A 21,637-nucleotide genomic window follows, 5' to 3' on the forward strand; every position below is an offset into this window, starting at 1 on the left:
AGAAAGTGGAGCAGAGTTTTGTCTACTAAGCAGATGAAGCAGTTAGCACGTGATGGAATTTTGATGTTTTCGTTGATGGCATCACTATCTATTGAGAATCAAGCAGTGAGTGATAAGTTGCAAAATTGTGTGAGGATTTCCCGAAGTTTTCCTGAAGAGATTGTTGTTTGACCTTACCGGCACATCAGGAAGTGTCTGCCGCCAGAGAGGGAGGTTGAATTTTCTATTGATCTTATTTCAGGAACGAAGCCTGTTTCTATGACACCTTATCGTATGTCAGCTTCTGAATTGGTCGAGTTGAAGAAACAATTGGAAGATTTGCTTGATAAAAAGTTTATTAGACCAAGTGTTTCACCTTGGGGAGCTCCAATGTTGCTAGTAAAGAAGAAAGATGGCAGTATGAGGTTGTGCGTTGACTATCGACAGTTGAATAAAGTAACTATAAAGAATAGGTATCCACTTCCAAGAATTGATGACTTGATGGATCAGTTAATGGGTGCACGTGTGTTCATCAAGATTGACTTGAGGTCGGGTTATCACCAGATTAAAGTGAAAGACGAAGATATGCAGAAGACGGCTTTTAGGACGCGATATGGACATTATGAATATAAGGTGATGCTTTTTGGTGTTAGTAATGCGCCTGGTGTGTTTATGGAGTATATGAATCGCATTTTTCATGCATTTTTGGATCGCTTCGTGGTTGTGTTCATCGATGATATTTTGATTTACTCTAAGACAGAAGAAGAACATGCAGAACATTTGAAGATTGTCTTGCAAGTGTTGAAAGAGAAGTTGTATGCTAAATTGTCTAAGTGTGAATTCTGGTTGAAGGAAGTAAGTTTTCTTGGCCGTGTTATTTCTGGTAGTGGTATTGTAGCCGATCCATCTAAGGTTGAAGCAGTATCACAATGGGAGACTCCTAAGTCAGTTACAGAGATTAGAAGCTTTTTGGGTTTGGCAGGTTACTACCTAAGATTTATAGAAGGATTTTCTAAGTTAGCACTTCCGTTAACTCAGTTAACATGTAAAGGTAAAACCTTTGTGTGGGATGTTCATTGTGAGAACAGTTTTAATGAATTGAAGAAATGCTTGACGACGACTCCATTTTTAATTTTGCCGAAACCTGATGAACCTTTTGCGGTGTGTTGTGACGAGTCCAAGTTGGGCTTAGGCAGTGTGCTTATGCAAGATGGTCAAGTGGTTGCTTATGCATCAAGACAGTTGAGAATTCATGAACGAAACTATCCTACCCATGATCTTGAATTAGCTGCAGTTGTATTTGTGCTTAAGATTTGGAGACATTACTTGTATGGTTCGAGATTTGAGGTGTTTAGTGATCACAAGAGCTTGAAGTATTTGTTTGATCAGAAGGAATTGAACATGAGACAACGAAGGTGGCTCGAATTGTTGAAGGATTATGACTTTAGTTTGGATTACCATCCGGGTAAAACTAATGTTGTTGCAGATGCCTTAAGTAGAAAGACTTTACACATGTCTGCTATGATGGTTAAAGAGTTTGAATTGCTTGAACAATTTAGAGATTTGAGCTTAGTTTGTGAAATGTCGTCTCGGAGTGTTAAGCTAGGAATGCTGAAAATTGATAATGATTTCTTGGAAAGTATTAGAGATGCACAGAAAGTCGATGTTAAGTTTGTGGACTTGTTGGTTGCTAGTAATCAAACTGAAGATGGTGTCTTTAAAGTAGATGATCAAGGTGTGTTGAGGTTTCGAGGTAGGATTTGTATTCCAGACAATGATGAGATAAAGAAGATGATTCTTGAAGAGAGTAATAGAAATAGCTTAAGTATTCATCCGGGAGCTACAAGATGTATCATGACTTAAAGAAGTTGTTTTGGTGGTCTGAATTGAAACGCGATGTAGCACAATTTGTGTACTCTTGTTTGATTTGTCAGAAGACGAAGGTAGAACGTCAGAAACCTGCTGGATTGATGACACCGTTAGGTGTATCAGAGTGATGATGTGCAAGTTAGAGACAACCTTACGGTGGAGACTTTACCTTTGAGGATTGATGATCGCGAGGTGAAGACGTTGAGAGGAAAAGAGATACCTCTAGTGAGAGTTGTTTGGAGTGGAACGACTGGTGAAAGCTTGACGTGGGAGCTAGAGAGTAAGATGAAGGAGTCTTATCCAGAGTTGTTTGCTTGAGGTAAATTTTCGAGGACGAAAATTCTTTAAGTTGGGGAGAGTTGTAACGCCCGTCGTAAATTATTTAATTAATTAGAAATATATTTATATATATTTATATGATTTATGAATTTAAGTGATTTATGAGGTTTACGTGATTTTAGGAGAGATATGTGATTTATCTGGAAATTATGTGATATATGCAATGTTATGATTTTTAGAGATGTTATGAGGTGTTGAGACTTATTTTATTATTTAATAAAATAAGATATGAAAGTAAAATAAAAATATTAGAATTTGGGCTGTGATGTGAAAAGAGCATTTTTAGAGGTGTAAAGAGAAATTAGAAGTGAGGTTATAAATAGAAGGAGTTAGGTTGAGAAAAGTTGCTAGACAGAACGTACGTTTTCGGAGAAAAGGGAGAAAAAGTCAGAAAGAGAGAAGAACAACAGGAGGCTGTCGATTTTCTGCAATAATCAGGTAAGGGTGAGACTAACTCTCAATATTATTAAGGGTATGATTCTGAAAAATGAATTTAGCATGATTAGGTTGAGTTTTGGTGAGAATTGAGAATTAGGGTTTAAGTGAGAATTGATGATTAGGTGATGAAAAACCGTTGAATTGATATATGAGGGGAGTCTCTATTCACCATAAGGGTTGTATGATCATGCGGGTAGTGAAGTTTTTTTTTGTTTTCTATTATTTTTCATGATCTTTTTAATGAATTTATGTTAAATTCGTGCTCTACTTTGCTGCTGTGATTTTGGGTATATTTTGTCTCTAAATTCATTATCTTCATGTGCTAAATACGGAATTGAACATGGTTATATGCATATGTATGTTTGAATATATTAATCATGTTTATAATATTTTAAATTCGAGTATACTGAATTCGAAACATTCCGATCTACTGTGTTCGGTGTTAATGGCTTTTAGTTATATGTTTATAGTGAATTTTAAGTGTTCAAGAGAGATTGATAACACCCATATTTGATTTGCATTGATAATGGCTTTTAATTTGAATATCCGATATCCAATATGTAATGTGTGCAAAGTTGTTATAGGAATTTAATTCAAGAATTTTATATCTTAAAATAATAACTATGACTAATATTGGAATGGCTTAAGATTAGAACAAATCATCACGTCATTCTTTGTTTTTAAATTCATACCTTCCATATCAAATTTAATTTGAAGTATGGAATACTTTTGGCTCATTAGTTCATATCTTTAATGTATTCTTATGAATAACCTTTGGGTTTAGCCGAAACCGAACAGTATGAATTTTAATAATGATTAATTAAAAGCTGACACCAGTATATGTAAATTGTGAAGAACAACTACTAATTATTTGTGTAGTGTACACCATGTATTTATACGTGTATGTGTTGTGTTCTATGAAAAATTGTTAATATATTAGCCGAAATAATATACTTTATTCTTTAAGTGATTGTGTAATGATGAATTATTTGATGATGTGAAAATGATGTTAATTGATGATGTATAACTGAAGTGCTATTTAATGATGTGTATTTGATAATGATGCTATTTAAAGATGTGTTATATAATGAAGTGCTATTTGGAAGATGTGTGATTTAAATAGGTGTTATTTATGATGCTTATGTTGATGCGATGTTTAAGATGTTGATGTTTATCGTTTGATGCTGTTGACCATTAATGTCATAAAGTTGTAAGTGTCGGTCTAAGTTGTGAAGTCGTAAGAAGTTGTCTAAATTATTGGAATCATATAAGTTGTTTAAGAAGTTCAAGATGTCTAAGTTGTAGGAGTTGAGTCCATTGCATACTCATTAAAGTTGGGGGCTTTAGGCCTGGCAGCCTTTGTGCTCATTAAAGTTGGGGGCTTTAGGCCCGGCAGCCTTTGTGCTCATTAAAGTTGGGGGCTTTAGGCCCGGCAGCCTTTGTGCTCATTAAAGTTGGGGGCTTTAGGCCCGGCAGCCTTTGTGCTCATTAAAGTTGGGGGCTTTAGGCCCGGCAGCCTTTGTGCTCACACGTTGAAGAGCCTAATTACGCTCATTTATGTTGTTGGCTGGTACCACATGCATATGTACGATGTTAAGTTGAAGTTGTTGTCGTTGCATTTGTCGTTGATGTTAAGTTGTTGAGTTGATAAGAGTTGTATTGTCAAGTTGGGTCGTGTTGTTGAGTCAAGTGTTAAGTTGAACATGATGTCTTATGATGATTATGATTTGATGATGATGTTTTGACGACGATACTTGATTATGATTTAATGATGATTTTTGCTTATGAATTAGAGATGATAATTGTTTACGAACTAATGATGATATTTGATAATGATAATTGAATATGATTTGATATAATGCTAAATGATAAATGTTTTATATGTATATGATGATTTATGTTATTAAATGCACTTTGATGAATTATATGTTTAATTTATTGACTGTGAAATCTCACCCCTTCTGCGTATATGTTGCCTCGACCGTGGGTAATGTGCAGGTAATAAAGACTAGAGGTGTTCGTGAGTGGACTCCTCACTTTGTGTCTAGGTGCTCTGATATGTAACGGGATGGGGCTTGCTTTCATGAACTTTTATGAATAAACATTAACTAAGACTTATGAGATTTCTGATAAGGCCTGTGTGCCAAGACTTTTATTATGTTGAACTATTTTCCGCTGCGTAGTTTCAGATTTTATGATGAATGAACTTGAAGGATAATTATTATTATCTATTTTATGATTTTTAAGAATATGTGACATTCCGTTTATGAAATAAATACTCTGATTTATATGAAATTTTTATGTTGGGAAAACGGGGTGTTACACACGCCGCCTCCAGGATAAAACAAGCCCAGCTACAACTGTTCGATTAACTACTGCACTGTAGAAAAATCGTTCGAGAATTACACCCTCAAAATATGGCTCAATCGTTTGATCGAAGCCACTCGATACGGTACGTAACCGCTCTATTCGAAACCGTTCAAATTAATATGGTATTATTACCATTCTATTATGGTGTTGAGACCACTCAAATATGGTGTTACCACCATTCTAACTTCTCCAAAACATGAATATGGCACTACGACCACTCAAATATGGTGATACCACCATTTCTCCTTAAAATTATTAAAATAATATATATACTGTTAAGATCATTCTTTAATATGATCTTAATAGTACTCTATATTCCGAAGAATCATATATTATCGAAGGAAATATGAACTTAAGACCAAGGGACTATGGTCTTAAGAACACTCTTAATACCGAAGGGACAGAAAGGAGTAGAAGCAGAAGAAACTTGTTAAAAACAAGTCAGAGGGAGAAGAGAGGAAAAAACACAGGAAGCATCGACTGTGAATTTTCGGTGCAAAGAATCAAATGGGGCGAGCTCTCCTTTTATAGGGAGAGTTTGTAACAAAAAACGAGTGACTTCGGGATTAAGTCTGCTTAATCCTTAAGCAAACGCGTTTTGTTTCTTAATTGGATATATCCGGAAGTTTCTGAATATGCTTTTGGATCGGGTCGGATCGTAACAAATTTATTTGTTACGCGTAGCGCTTACGGATAATGATTAGATTAATTAATTAATTAATTTAACATTTTCAAGTGACAAAAAAATATATATCAATTTTTTTTAAGCGTTCACCCGTTCACAAAATTGGGTACCCCAAGGGCACACCCTTGGAGGTCACTTTTCCCATATATAAACACTTACTAGTTGGGGTGACCCTTCAATGTGGGACATTTTTAAGTCACACCCACACACTAGTTTTTTCATAGTGTTTTTCTTTCCAATTTTCTTCACTAGAATTAACTAGTGTTCCAACATACACTACGAAAACGAGGTTTGGTGGGAATGACTAATAAATTATTTAGAAACTTCTTATTTTATTTTAATGATAAATTTTTCTATTTTAATTAATATCAATGAACAAAAGGAAGACCAAATTATCATCAATTTTTAATTTTCTTTTTGGGGTTCTATTTTTACTTATTGTTAAAACTTTTTTTATAATAATTATTGTTAAACTTAACTGTTCCTTTTTTTTTTACTGAAACGTATAGTAGAAACTTGAACAGACACGAAAGAAGAACCTCAAAAAAGAAAGAGATTGAGAGTGTGTGGAATGTGAAGGATTTGATGATGTTAGAGTTAGAGACAAAAAAGTTTGTTACCGTCGACGACATCGAATCTCAACTTCAAGAAGATATAACTATTGTGTCAAATGTAAAAGTTAGTTAGATTCAAGATATTTATGCAATTAAGTGATTAAATGTTTATGCTGCATACCCAGTCTCACAACTCATGCCCTTTTGTAGCAAAATTTAATGTCAACTAAACACTTCATTCTAACAATGTAGATTGTGCACACCCTCATATGTGTTGTGTGACAATGTCAATAAAAAACTTTGCTCTAACAATGTAATTGTTGTGTTGAAGGTTGATATTAATTATTAATTACACATATAATTTGGGTATGACCTTATGCGAGGATCTAAATGTTCTTGCATGTGTAACTTTCTTTGGAAATGGATAGGCAGACTATATTGAGAAAATATAAACTAAACAATCAATTGAAAGAGACGAAGAAGAGAATATTATAACCTTAACTTAAATAACGAGAAACAAAAAGAAATGTTTTTGCAAAAAAACTTAAAGAATGTTGAGAGTGGGATTTGAACCCACACGCCCTTTCACACCCTTTCGGACCAGAACCTTAATCTGGCGCCTTAGACCAACTCGGCCATCTCAACTGTTTTGTTTTGATTTCGTAACATCTTGATATAAACAACCATCCACTATAAACTTTAGAAAACAAACTACCGCCACCCTTAACATTTTGACACATATCTTTTTCTTTAAATAACCACCTTTGTTGTGATAAAAGAACAAATCGTACACATTTCATTCATTTTAAAAAGTCATAAATCATGAAGCTTTAGACCAGGTATGGATAGAGGATTGTGTTTTTTGCGGAGTTATCAAAGCAAATCCAAGTCAATTCAACACCAAAGACCACCTTAAAGGTTGCATGACAGTGGAAAAATAGGTGAGTTGATGTTTCCTCAAAACTATCACATAAAACACAATCCCTTGCTATCAAGTGGAATGACCCATCGATGCGCTATGTTCGATCTAGTTGAGATCCTATTAAGAAGTAATTTTCACGAGATTTAAACAATTTTGGATGGAGCCGGACTCTTCCAAATCGACGTAAACACCTTTTCCTCCAAGCTATCCAATCTATCCTCTTGCAAAAGGACCCTTCCTCTAACAACTCATTTGTATACGTCACCGAAAACTCTCCTCCGTCTTCTCGAAGCCTCCTCTTCTGACCAACACCATCCCCCACCAACTCCACTAAATTATTCAAAAGAGTTTCCTCCCAAACAAATTAAATTTCTTTGCCAAAAAAAATTCCACCTCCATCACCCACCCTCAAATCCCTCACTTATGCTTCCTTTAACCGATAGTGGAAAATTTAGGAATTATTGAAACCAATTGGGAGGACCCATAGATCATTCCATATTGCCATTCATCTAAACTTGCTTGTTTAGAGATTTTAAAGGCAGAAAAATGAGATTCAATTTTCGGAATATGTTATGCAAAACTCAAAAGCATTATGTACCATGACAATTCATAGTGTGTGTTCCATCGATTTAAATGTGAAGTAACAAATGTTACATGAATTATATTTTTGCCCAAGGGCATGTGAACTCATGTTTGATTGATGAGGTTAGGAAACATACAATAATTCCTACATTACTAGCTTTTTGCTAGAGTCTACATTTATAATAGCAAGATTTGACGGTGTTTCAAATATATATTGGCTTTCATGCAATTAAAACCCATTCTTGAAATTGTTTATTAATTTAAATACTGATATTTTGCATATTGGACAAAGGGTATAAATCTTGAAAAAAATTTGATGCTATTTTTCTAGAGAAATATCTATCATTTTCTATCTTGAAATGGGTTGCTCTCACTCGCTCGTTCAACTGCTTCTCCCCTGGTCTCTAACTATCAAGGGTTCCTTCCGTCTGCTGTTGAAAGTGTTGAATTTTCTTCCCAACATTGTAACCTCTTATCTAGAGTTATGATATATTGGCATCTACTTTGCGACAATAGATTTAACAACCTTTTATGAAGGGTATTATCGTAAAAATGAAATATTGTAAAAATGAAAAAAACTTAAAAACTCAGTAAGTGAAGAAGAACAAAGTGTGTGAACCATAATGTGATACAACTTCAAACCGTATGGTGTGTAATTCATATATGGGACACAATTTATAAGGTGTTGTGAGAGGATTACAATAACCAAATAATGTTGAAGCTTCACCTTTTCATATAACGCTTGACATCCTTTGAAACACTCTATTATTACATTCTTTCCAGATTACCCAAACAACTAATAACCAAATAATGTTCATTGACTCTGTAGCTGCTTTCGAGAAACCACGTAACCCACCAAACTGATGTAAATGCTTAAAAAAAGGAACCATGAAAAGCTGTATAGAAACCTAACCAATCCGCTGAAGTAGCAATAAATGTCGCAAGAAATGGGGGGTTTGAATTGTGGCCCTTTTAAAATTATTCCTGAAACTTAAATTAAGTTTATACACTCAAGAAAATTCTTGGTTAATATTAGTCCAACAAATAAATAATATATATATATATATATATATATATAGGACCAGAATGTTATGGAGAATGATTATATAAGCAGAATGAGAAAAAAAATGATATTAAACTGAAATGTAAAGTTATATTAAGCAAGGACCATAATGTTCTAGAAGAAAATAAATGCAGAATGATAAAACAATATTATAAACTGAATTTAAACTTTAGTTAAATATTTAGACAGTTGTTTTATCTTGGACCAGGATGTTTCGGAGTCAGTTAATAAAATAAATATTAAATTAGGACCAGAGAATTCTGGATTAATATGGTTGTGATTAATTAGGACCAGAATACTCTGGAGTCAGTTAAATAAATAAAGATTAAATTAGGACCAGAGAACTCTGGATTAATATGGTTGTGATTAATTAGGACCAGAATATTCTGGAGATAAATAAATATAATGTGTGTAACCATGTGTGTATATTGTGTAAAAAATAAGAGAGAGAGAGAGAGAGAGAGAGAGAGAGAGAGAGAGAGAGAGAGAGAGAGAGAGAGAGAGAATAACATAAGAGAGTTATTCTGGTTCCCCAAACCCGGCTACTTCCAGTCCCCACACTTCGTGTGAGATTATCCATTATAGTATTCAGTTGGTAGAAACTTCTAACCAACACTATAAGGTCTTGATCACACCAGATTAGTCTGTAACCCATGTATTATCAACCTCAGTAGGCTTCTACAATTATTTGCTTTCGCACAAGAAAGGTTGGAACTTTTCTATCTCGAACTATTAAGCCCAATAGACTTGAGACCTAGCTCTTTACGCTTTGTATGATGGATGATTTTAGATAGTGACGTCTCAATACAAAAGAGACTTTTACAAACACAAACTCAAATAGATATCTCAAACAAAAGAAATAAAGAGAATAAATATAGTGATGATTATGGAGTTTGCCTTATGCTTGTTGAAGAGAATGATTGAGAGAATGTTCTTGCTTTGAGAGAGAGGGTTATCAAAGCTTTGTATTTAAAATTCTTAATTTATCCTTCAATAATGCATTCTATTTATAGAACCAGAAGACCTTGGAGAACAAGCCAAACAAAAGTTGTTGAGCTCCAATTTTAAATTTGAATTTGCGCTCCAATGAAGCTTAGAGAGAAAGTATCCAAACTATTCACTGAGAACGTTCTCCTGAACGTTCTTTCTGTGTAAGTCTTTCTCAAATATGTTTGATAGATTCCAACCAGTCTTGTGCAAAGAGTTCCACACGTTTTTGACAGTTGGTGTGATCTGTAACCTTGCAGTAAAAACTTGTTGCCCACTTGTTGATGTCATCTTGATGTCATATGATGATGTCGCTCAATGATGTCACATGCTTTATTCCCAAGGAACACTTTGTGAAGATCTTTTCCACTTGATTCCTTATTGGGTCGAAAAATGCATAAGGCTTCTGCTGATTTTATTCCATAAGAAGTTCCAAGGCCTATGTTCAAATACACTCTAGATTTGCTATGCTTTTAAATGCCATTTTAAGGAATCTTGATCTCTTATGATTTTGATCCTTCTTTTGGTGGGACAAAGAGAATAACCATTATTCTTTGACCTTTAATTCTGCACACTCTTTGTTCATTAATTAAAGGATCATATTTGTCCTTTATCATTGATGGAGATGCTTGTTTATACTTTGTGAACTCAGAACGTTCTCATGGACATTATCATGAAACAATCTCACAAAATAAATTAGTAGATAACAAGATAATCAAAAGTAAATAAGTTTGTTATCTTTAAAACATCAATAAAAGATTTTGCTTTCAACATCCTCAACTAGCTGCCGCAACACACTGAAGACACCGCAATTTAGAAACAAATGATCTTTGTCCTCGTTAGAACCACAATTAGCAACGAAACTTTGATCCGATGCTAGTAACATGTGCCCTTGAACCAACGTTTGGAAAGCTCATCTTATTTATCAATTACTTGGCCAACATGTTGCTCAACTGATTCTCAAAACATCTTTTCATCCTTTAGTCACAGAAGATAAATTTTTATGGAAGGTAGAAAAGAATGGTAAATATTTTTTGTGCAGCGCATACGGAGTATGTGTTGATAGTATTGTTGATAACTCTCATTTATGTAGGCCAGGGAGATGGGATATAATTTGGAAACTCAAAGTTCCTCTAAAGATTAAGAATTTGGATTTTTGTGTGAAAAGTTTGTCGTGGTCGCTTCTGTACAAAGGCGTGTCTTAGTAGCAGAAGTGTATCGTGTCCAACTCATATATGGGACACGATTGATCAATTTTCACTTTGACACATCACTTACCAACATCACAGAGCGAACAATTTGCTTATATCATGTAGAGTATCTGGAAAAGCGAGAATTTGAAGCTTTTGCAAGCATTCAAATATTGGAGCGCGCAACTACTTTGTCTAAAGAGTGGAAGATCGCACAAGTAATTAAGCGAGGCAATGGGATTACTCATAGTTCTGATGAGGAACTAGCACTGCAACCATTCACAGGTGGTCAAAAATGTCATAAGACAGTTACAAGTTAGATATTGATGCTTCGTTCTCTCTCTGCCTTAATAAGGTTGGACTCGGTATGTATATCATAGAAGATGAAGGACAGTTTGTTTTGGCAAAAGACTGCTTGGTTTTCCTTTTCCCCACTTTGTGTTGCTGAGATGGGAGCATTGGGCTGTACACCGTGTTAGGGTGGATGGATTCCAAAAAGGTCGTTTGGACAGGTAGAAGTGATATTACAGAATAAAAATGCTCAAGTGTACGACACTATTTGTCGTCACACACGCACGAATGTGAAAATGTACTGCAACTTAGCAAATTCCTTTTTTGGGTTGGTTTTTTATTTTTTAAATTTTATTTTTTGTTGGAATGTTTATTTATAGGCTAAATAGAGAAATTCTTACATGAACTCTTACCTAAGAGATCATTCTTACACCCAACCAATTAAAATCAAACGTCTCATTAAAATAATAAAAATAATTAATATCATAATTTTTTCTCATTATTTTTAATATTTCTCTCTCCTTTTTCCACTTTCTTTAACCAACAAAAACCACCCACCACCATTTATTGTTTCCATTTCCTTAATTAAAATCACATTTTTTTAAAGTTAATAACATGTGTCATATTTTTATTAGTTGGGTGTAAGAATAATCTCTTAGGTAAGAGTTCATGCAAGAATATCTCGGCTAAATAAATGTTGGGGGTCTGTTCTCGTGAGATTAGCTTAGTTGGCAGGGACAATGCATAATATAAGCAAGGTTCAGGGTTCAAACCCCGGCCACCACCAAAAAAAAAATGTTGGGGTCTTTTAAATTTAACATTTGTATCAAACTAATTTGTTTAATTTTTTTACTTTTTCAATTCAATTTTAATTTTATAGATTAATATTTCATCAACAGATTCTTGGATCGGATATCGAGTTTTCAAAAAAAAAATCATCAACAACATTATAAATCAATTTAATCGATCGAATTTGTTTCAAATTAAGACGGAATAATACACTTTTGAACTTTAGTTTTGAGAGCGATGAATTTGGACCTACCAACTTAGCAATAAACATTAAGATAAACAATTTTTAGTTAAGTTTGATGGAAATAGGTTAATATTGCATACATTTTATGGCTTAAAAGGCTTAAGTATACACTTTTATTGACATAAATGATCAATTTAAAACTAAAAAGACTAATATGATTCAAATGTTAATTTTTAAGGATTCCATGATGTATTTAGCATTTTTTATACGATCAAAATAAATCCAAAAAAATTAATGGATCAAAGAAAGAACAAAAATTAAAACAACTTAAATGAGTTGATCATTCTATAAAATTATCTAGTGATTTTTTTTCTTCTTGAATAGCTACTAAATCTCAAGTTATTTTTATATGGCCAAAATCAATTTTTACATGTAAATGTGCTTTGTCGTGCCTTGTCGTGCTATATGGCCTCTCGTGCCATATAGCATCGCTCTTACAGAATTTGGTTGTGTTGTGCATGCATGTAAGCGGTTGTTTCAAATTTCTTTTCAAAACTCTCAAGATGAGTTTCGTCGTAGGCAAGCCAATGGAATCGTTCAAGCTTTAGCAAAGGTAGCCCCATTTTACGCTAGCTCCTACCTTTATACTGATGTAATGTCATGTACGTCGATTGCAAATGAAATGAATTAAGTTTGTTTCTCTAAAAAAATACCAAAAACCATCTAATAAAAATAAATACTATTATCTTTGCAAAACTTACATATATATATATATATATATATATATATATATATATATATATATATATATATATATATATATTGTATACCAATTAATTCAACTTTTTTAAGAGACTCGATAAGTTATATGCACGCAAGAGGGAAAATTCCTTCATTTGCAGTATATACTATTATTACACAGTTCCATGGTTTTGATTATGCAAAAAAATTAATATAACTCAGAACAATAAGGAAGAAACAAACTAAAAATACAACAATAATCTCAATCTCAAGAAAAGAGAGTGCTATCTAAACATTAAGAACATTAAAAAAAGTTTACAAGGTGCATAAAGCATCAAGACTTTGTTTTGTAGGTATTTACTTTACCCTCATCACGAGACATAATAAAAAATACTTGAAAAAAACATAACTTATCCAATATTTATATATATAGTCTCCTTATACCATATATATTAATTTATTATAGCAAATAAAGTGATCAGTAAGAAGGTGGCCAGTAATGATCAAGATCCACACAATGGTCCATAGTACCCTGCATATTGTACCTATTGCCATGAGTAGGGTTTGCATTATTCACTTGATCTCCACCACCAAACCCTAAGTTATTATTATTCTCTGCAGCAACAAGGGTATTACTATTTGCACCTGTCATCATGTTGGAGCTGAAATCAGCAGCCATAGTATGAGTAGTTGATGGCATTGGCCTCAAAATAGTTTGTGAAGACGTGGATCCTCCAAGATTCAAATTAAGCCCTGAAATGGTGAATCCTTCTCCTCCTAAGGGTGATGATGATAAATGGGAATATTGATGCATTGGTACACCAGCTCTTAGAACTTCTGCAGTGTTGATGTAGTTCCTTCCATAGAGCTGGAAATGAGTAGCAGAATCTAGCCCTAAATGCTGCATCATTGTTGGTGGTGGCATATTATTATTAAAGCTAGGAGGACCAACTTCTAGATTAATACTGTAAGGATTCATGACTGCTCTTGTAAGATTTGAAGAAGAAGAAGGGTACTTCTTTGCACCTGCACTCTTGCGGAATACTCTGCTTACCACCCATTCATCCTGCTGCATATATATTCGACATTAATCATTATTGTAACTAGTTGATTATGTTCATGTATGTGTGTGTGTTTCTGGATATGATAAACTTATAACTGATTTTGTGATTGATTAACAGTCTATTATTTTTTAATACCAATAACAATGCATCAAAACTAAATGCATGATTATATAGTATGATTTATGAATATAAATTTCTAAAATTTGTATGCTTTTTGGATTGGTTGCGATCATAAGATTTTTTTCCAATACTATGACGGTTGTGACTTGTGACTTAAACTTGTATCTTAGTTACAATACCCCTTATTCTTAAATATATTATTAGTCCCCATAAAAAGTTTAAATTTTTGTTTTTACCTAAAAAAAATTCTTCAACTTTTATTCGTTATAGCTAAGTTAACTCATGTGTTTACTTTGAATTTTTTAATATTTTTTTAGGTATGTTAAAGAACATTATAAACATCTTACCCACAAGTTTAAGAAATGAATTAAATATGATTTTTTTTTTTAAAATACCAAAAGTTTTAGAAACTAAAATAACCCAAACTTAGACCTAAAAATCAAATTTTTTTTTTTTTTTGCAGAGACTTCTAATTACAACATAGAGTATTTTGTCAAAAAAAATTACTACATAGAGTATATTTGCAAAGTTTGGTAGCATTTTAATAGTGTCTCAATTTACTTCAATTTTATAGTAGGGATTCAAATTGGTGACTAAAAATATTATAGGATGTAAAAGTTGAAGAAATTTTGTATATAGGGTTCTTTTATTCTTATTCAGACTATTATAAGATGGAGCATGTTATTTAAATAGACCTCACACAAAGTGGTGGGACATACATTGATTTCATCCAAATAGAAGAGTGAATGCTAGAGAGAATGTTCAAAAGTGAGTGTTGCTAGCATTCTTCAATACAACATGGTTTGTAACATTTAAAGATGTATAATAGGGTTTACGCCCTATTATCATAATTTTTTTCATTACTTCATTTTGTGCTTATGAATTAACTTATTATGATTATGTAGATATAAATTATATAATATACCTTGTTGGTTCTTATACTGGATTTGGAATGGATACGATATTCATGCATGACCCAGTTGGTTTTCTCTCCTCTAGGAGCACGACCTTTGTAAAAAACCAAAGTTTTCTTCATACCAACCAATTCTGATGTAACACTGTTGAAAATCTCCTTGTCTTTCCCTGTGGTTTTCCAATATCCAGTGTTTGTTGCTCTATTAGTTCTCACACCTGTTGGATATTTACGATCTCTTAGACTGAAGAAATACCATTCTTTTGTACCCATCTTGGCCTTCCCTATAAATTTTACATAATTAAATAATTAGAAGAAAAAAATTAATAAACTCAAAATAATTAGAAGAAAAAAAATTAATAAACTCAATTTACTAGAGAAAACCACACTATATAATTAAATAAAATTAAATTATCATATTTAATTTGCCAGACATATTAATTTTCTTTTACAAAATGAGGATTTATGAAATAAAATAAAATTTTGTATATACTATAGTAAACCTTAACCATATCACAAGAAAGATGAAAGTCATATATTGTGGAAAAACAAAAAGATTAGTTATGATACAATCATTTTTTCCATAACTAATTTTAATTTTTCTAGTATGAAGAAATTGTTGTGTTTATGAGTTAGCTGCTGAATTTGTTGTAGCTAATAGTAGAATCTTGAAGAAACCCTAGTTTTTTGTTTTTATAAAGCATGGATGAAAGGAAAAGTAAATTAAGTAGATGAATTACAAAACAAATATTTAGTATCGATATATATGGATCTATTCTTGTTCTTGATAAATGAAAAAAAGGGAAAAATCAAATAGAGTCAAGTGAATCTTCAATTAAACAAAAGATTCATACATAAAATTTTACCTGGAAGCTCCCATGGCTCGCATTTGTTGAGATCTACATCACCTATTGCTTTGCATGTAAAATTTACAGAATCTGAAATCTTGCTTACAAGATAGTAAGTGATGAGTTCTTCATCGGTAGGATGAAATCGAAATCCGGGAGGTAGGGTTTCCTCTTTCTCACGTGTTCCTTCCATTTCCAAATCCTTCCTTTCTTTGCTAACAACTTCTTTGTCCTTCTGGAATAACACACAAAAAGTGTCATGATGTAGAAATAGTTGTCTTATGAGCTAGCTTCAAAATTGTTCAAATTTAAAAGCATGTATAAAGGGTTAAGAAAATTAAATATAGGGTTTTATAAATTTTTCAAACAATAAAAGCTATGTACAAAAGTTTGTTTGATTGATGATGACTTTGCTTACTTGCATGGAGAGACAAACTTTTTCTTTGGTTCAAGTTTTGTTGATTTATATGAGCTACCTTATTTGCAAGAAACACTAGACTTGAGGGTAACTGCAATTGAGTTGAAGTATAAAGGAGATAGATCTTTCTAGTTAGTAATCACCATGCATAGAATTTATATTTAAGCACAAAGTCATTGAAGAAAACAAGGTCAAGTGTGTTTGTGAAGTTTTCACCAAATGTGGGTCTTTACCTTCAAGTTGAGTCGTACAGCTGTAGTTTCCAAGAAAGATACCTAGCGAATTGAGTTGTTTATTTTATTTTTAAGATAGTAAAGATTTTGTCAAGTTTTTCATTTTTAACTATAGTTCTTGCCCATATTAACCAACATGCTTTAGTCACAAAAAATAAAAATAAAAATAAATCCAACATGTTGTGAACAATTAATGACATAACTGCCGGGGAAAAGCTCATGGTTAAGGGTTCATTTCTAAACTAGTATGTAGAAATTTATCATTTGAAGATGTCAAATCCTTAAATAAATATCAATATAAACATCAAATGATAAAATCTGAAATTCACAACAAAAATTTATTTGTTTTGATTTGTTAACACTTTTTTTTATGAATTTTATTAGTATACTTATTTATACAAACATCTAATGATGTGTTGACACATCAATAATGATTATGAAAACACTTGAATTCACTACTAGAAAAACGCGATTTAGAGACGGATTTTAGGGAGGGAAGACAATCCCTCACTAATAGGGACGGATTTAGGGACGGATTTTTGTATTTTCCACAAAACATGAGTTGCCAAGCATTAGTAACGGAAATGTTTAAATACCCGTCACAAAAATTCCGTCACAAAAATTCCGTGACTAAATCCCTCACTAAATTCTTTAACTGTATGTTTGTGACGGAATTTGGCATGGACTTTATCCCTCTCTAATGGATCCCTCACTAAAACCCTCACTAATATCACTTACATAACTCTATCCAAGGCATCCCTCACTAAAACCCTCACTACTATCAAAACTGAATTATTTCCCCCTCAATTCTTTTCACGTTTTGGTTTTTCCCTCCTCTCTACTAAAATATCCCCCCTCTTCTTTTTTTTTTTGGCTCACAAACACCCTAAAATAATTATCCAACAAAATTTCATACTCAAACCCAAGAACTCAATATTCACAAACCCTAAATTAACCAAAAAAATTTCCCAAACACTCAACCACTCTTCAGATAAAAAAATTTCCCAATTCACGTCAAATCTAAACCAAAGCTCTTCTCAATCCAAAAATGAATCGCTCCAAAGTTCCAAATCTGAACCAAATCTATCGATCCCAAACAGCAAGCTCTTCTCAAAAACTAATCGCAAGCTCTCATCTTCTCAGAATCGCACACACCTTCACGGAATCGCTGTCATCTTCACGGAATCGCATTCATCTTCACGAAATCGCAAAAGCTCTTCTCAGTCCCAAAATCGGTTAGTTTCAGATTCTTTTGTCAAGGTTTCAATTTTAAATTTCTTCCCATTCTCATCTTTACTAATTTATGTGTTTAATTTGTAGATTCTTCTGAATTTGATGTTGAATTTCTCCTCACTGTGCTCATGCTCTCACAATACAGATCTTCACTGAATCTCACTCCCAAAAGTGAATCTTCTTCCTTCTCCCGAAATCCTTTCTCAAATCTTCAGTGAATCTCAGAATCACGGTAACCACTCTCTCAATCTCAGAATTTATTTGTTATTTATTTTTATTTTATTTTTATTTTTTTCAGAGTTTTTTTCTTCAGTGAAATTGATGTTTGTGATACTGATGTTGTTTTAATTTATATATATTAACTGTGATTTTCATCATGGCCTTACTTGAAGTGACACTTGGATTTTGGGTTCGAATTTTGTTGATATGTGATATGGTGTTGATACAATTTAGAGCAGGGTGCTGTCCCTGATATAGGTCATTTAATTTTAAGAAATCGTCAAATTTGTACTTGGTTAAGCTTTTATGACTTTAAACTTAGTTATAAAGATACGACTTGTTGCTTTAACTTTGATAGCATTTTGATATTTATTTGAATTTATTTACACTCAAAACAGAACATACAGCGCATAAAAATGTATGTATTGTACATTATGTATGAAAACTGCTTCAGTTTTTGTATATTTGAATAACACAACTCGTTTTCTATTGTGTTGACTAATTAGCTAGTAATCTTTATGGATTAGTTATTATTAGCACTGACCCTCTTGCTTTTTTTTGGCTTTGCAGAGTCAGAAACTTCCTTTGAATTTTCTATAACCCTTCCATGTAACTTCTTTGTAAATATCATTGACAAAGATTACTTGCTATTCATTTTTAGACAAACACAAGTGAAAAACCAAATAATATATATTTTGACAAAGAAGAATATCGAGAGCAGCATCAGTATTGATTAGTGTACATTTTCCAACTTCCACCTCTTGATGAAATGAGTTATGTTTTGTATGTACACCTGTTATTTCCCTAAAAAATCAACAACTTTTGATATAGCCACTTTAAGTAGGTCACTGTGCTCTTTTAGAGAATGAACTAATCTGTTTTTTTTTTGTGTATGCAACTTTTGATATATGCCCACTTTTTGATGGGGCATGGGAGTTTTTTTTGGTGCAAACAAGCTGCTGGTTTTTGGCTGTTCTGTTGCTTTTGGTGGATTCTATCTGACCTTAACAGCACCTTCTGCTGTTCTTCTGTGCTGAGGTACCTGCGCAGCTGCTTTGTAATTGTAGTTTGGCCTGCTGTCCCAGCCTTTTATGTTTGTTCCCTTGGTAGTTTTCTGTTTTTGCATTTGGTAGGATAAGAAGTACTCATACCGACATGATAAGAAGCTTTTCTTACAAATAACCATTGAACTTTCTTCTGACATCTGTGTTATATGTTTTAGATATGTCCAGATTTTGATGTGTTAATCAAATATATGTTTTAGATATGCATCCAAGCTGAAGATGTTTGTTGATGACCTTCCTAATATGCCCAAAGTATATGGCTACAAGGTTGTAGATGGCGTTCCCAAATCAAAGTGTCTCAAGATTGGCATGTTCAAGAAGAAATGGGTATGTTGCTGTTTTTGTTTAATTTCCTCATTACATGCGAATATCCTCTTATTTTGTTGTCTTTATTGTACCATTCCAAATTCATTCTTTACTTGTTTCGATAGGACTATACCACAGTTCTTGAATTTCAGGAGCTAGATAACTTTCTTTCTTATCTTGAAGTTGTGTGTGATAAACTATCTCTAGATAAAATATCCTCAAAATCAAAGGATATTGCTGTAAGTTAATACTTCATGACCTTATTGAACTTGATGAATATTTAGTATTTAGTCTATTGTTAAGAACTGATGCTATTTCTAATTGTTTTAATAGATCTGCACTGAAATAATTGTTCATTTATGCTAGTTGTTGGGAACTAGTTATACACTGATGTTATTTTTATGGAGGTTCTACACTGATGCTAAATGTTAAGCACATATGTAGCAGTCTGCAAGTGTATGTTTAATCAATTAGCTTAAAAGATATTAAGAAATAATATAAATGTACCTATGACTTAGACTGAGCACTGACATTTCAATTCTTTTTTTTTTATTCCATACCAATCCTAACTCCACTTGATGCTTCAGTTTTTGTAATATAGGCAAGCAGTGAACACAGTATAATAATGTTGCTTGTGGGAAAAATAATGAATTGTCTTGACAAGAAGATATATCAGAATGTTAGTTTGTTTTTGTTGACTGAATGAAGTATGAAATTATTACTTGTTAGTAAAATATTATTATTTTGCAGGATGAGTTTGAAAAAAGGATTATTGAGAGGGATTCACATGAGGAGGCACTAGGGGATGATGTTTCTAGACATGAAAGTGACAACATTATCTTCTTAGATGTTGTTGGAGGAGTAAATAAGAAGGGTCGTATATATGGTTTGGGCCCGGAAGCTGGGAAATATAAGCCATTTAGATCTTCCATATCTGATGGCATCTTACATTCTGAATTTGAACAAATGAGGGCTGAAAACACATCACTTAAAGAGAAATTGAAGGCTCATGAGAAGTTGATTCGTGCATCGCGGGAGCAAATGACTAAATTGATGGAAATGATTTCTCAAGGTCATCTACACCCACCTCTACCTCCATCTACTTGATATATAGATATATAGTATGTATAACATATGGTTATTTTGATAGCTTGGTTGCAAACTTAGTTAATGTGCTACTTCTAGTACCATTAAAAATGTTTATGCGTTTCTTATGAAACTTATTTTGAGAGTTTCCTTATGACTCATGTATTTTGAGAGTTGAACAATGGTTGTAAACTTATTAAGTTTCCTCATGACTTTTATGGTGATGGGTATGAAGACAATTTATCAATTGTTTTTTATTGTATATTTATAATTTTCAACAAGTTTAATATAGTAAATATATTTACAATACTAATATAATTAATTAATGAAATCTGGTTTGAGATTTGTCATTAAATTTCTGTTTGAATTAGTGAGGGAATTTAGTTTCATCACAATTAGTGATGAAATATGCCTTCACAATTTGAGAGGGAATAGCAATCCGTCATTAATTAGAGACGGAAATATTCGTAAACAACTATGGAATAGTCCCTCACTATTAGAGAGGGAACAAGAATCCCTCACTGATTACTGACGGATTTGCCAAAGTTTTCTGGTGCATATATAGTGACGGATTTATATGATTAGTGAGGGATTTTATCCGTGTCAATTAGGGACGGAAACCAAAATCCCTCACAAAAATTTAGCAAGGCCAATATTCTTAAGGGATTACCGGTCGTCACTAAATCCCTCACTAAATTCGTTAGTGAGGGAATTATGGTAGTTTAGTGACGGATTTCTACCCTCTCTAAAATTGATTTTTCTAGTAGTGATTGTCATATTCATTAATTGACGTGACAACACATAATTAAATGTATGTGTAAAATAATTATACATTGATAAAGCATACTAATTAAACTCTATTTTATTTAATTTTGATGTATAATTTCTATAGTATGTATTTATGCTTCTACATATTCATCTACCGTAACAAATATTTTATAAATAAATCATTAATTTAGTCTTTGATGTATCACTATCTCTCAAATGGATTACCATGCCATCACAAGGCTTGTTTGGAGGAATGTAAATAATTTGGAATGCTGATTTTTTTACTGTTAAATGTAGCGTTGTTGGAGAAGGATACCCAAGTTTTTGTGTTGAGAAGAAAGGAAATGTAGCGTTGTTAAATGAATGCTCTTTTTCCCGAGTC

General features: G+C 32.8%; 2 protein-coding genes and 1 non-coding gene across 8 annotated transcripts; 1 reads left to right on the plus strand and 2 right to left on the minus strand.

Moving 5' to 3' along the window:
• Positions 1 to 6,786: 6,786 nt before the first annotated feature.
• TRNAL-AAG (transfer RNA leucine (anticodon AAG)) lies at positions 6,787 to 6,879 on the minus strand. Its single transcript has one exon. It is a non-coding gene; the product is annotated as a tRNA-Leu (tRNA).
• Positions 6,880 to 13,251: 6,372 nt separating this feature from the next.
• Positions 13,252 to 16,480, minus strand: LOC146952766 (NAC domain-containing protein 21/22-like). Of its 4 annotated transcripts, none has more exons than XM_085705293.1 (4): positions 16,347 to 16,480; positions 15,947 to 16,160; positions 15,093 to 15,364; positions 13,252 to 14,049 (listed from the first exon to the last, which is right to left on the minus strand). In XM_085705293.1, the coding sequence occupies exons 1-4, from the start codon at positions 16,350 to 16,352 to the stop codon at positions 13,462 to 13,464; spliced, it is 1,080 nt and encodes a 359-aa protein (XP_085561419.1). In that variant the 5' UTR covers positions 16,353 to 16,480; the 3' UTR covers positions 13,252 to 13,461. The 4 variants fall into 4 exon arrangements, with proteins under 4 accessions (XP_085561419.1, XP_085561409.1, XP_085561399.1 ...); XM_085705283.1 differs by having other exon boundaries at positions 13,252 to 14,052; XM_085705273.1 differs by having other exon boundaries at positions 15,947 to 16,163.
• A 554-nt stretch (positions 16,481 to 17,034) lies between these two features.
• LOC146952767 (uncharacterized) lies at positions 17,035 to 20,749 on the plus strand. Of its 3 annotated transcripts, none has more exons than XM_085705299.1 (6): positions 17,035 to 17,814; positions 17,900 to 18,044; positions 18,602 to 19,069; positions 19,296 to 19,422; positions 19,527 to 19,640; positions 20,152 to 20,749. In XM_085705299.1, the coding sequence occupies exons 3-6, from the start codon at positions 18,924 to 18,926 to the stop codon at positions 20,506 to 20,508; spliced, it is 744 nt and encodes a 247-aa protein (XP_085561425.1). In that variant the 5' UTR covers positions 17,035 to 17,814; positions 17,900 to 18,044; positions 18,602 to 18,923; the 3' UTR covers positions 20,509 to 20,749. The 3 variants fall into 3 exon arrangements, with proteins under 3 accessions (XP_085561425.1, XP_085561432.1, XP_085561439.1); XM_085705306.1 differs by having other exon boundaries at positions 17,958 to 18,044; XM_085705313.1 differs by lacking the exon at positions 19,527 to 19,640 and having other exon boundaries at positions 17,036 to 17,814; positions 17,900 to 19,069.
• The last annotated feature ends 888 nt before the right edge of the window (positions 20,750 to 21,637 follow it).

Source organism: Medicago sativa, chromosome 1, assembly GCF_051527215.1.
Source record: "Medicago sativa cultivar Bolivia chromosome 1, Bolivia_mono, whole genome shotgun sequence".
Classification (NCBI taxonomy): domain Eukaryota; kingdom Viridiplantae; phylum Streptophyta; class Magnoliopsida; order Fabales; family Fabaceae; genus Medicago; species Medicago sativa.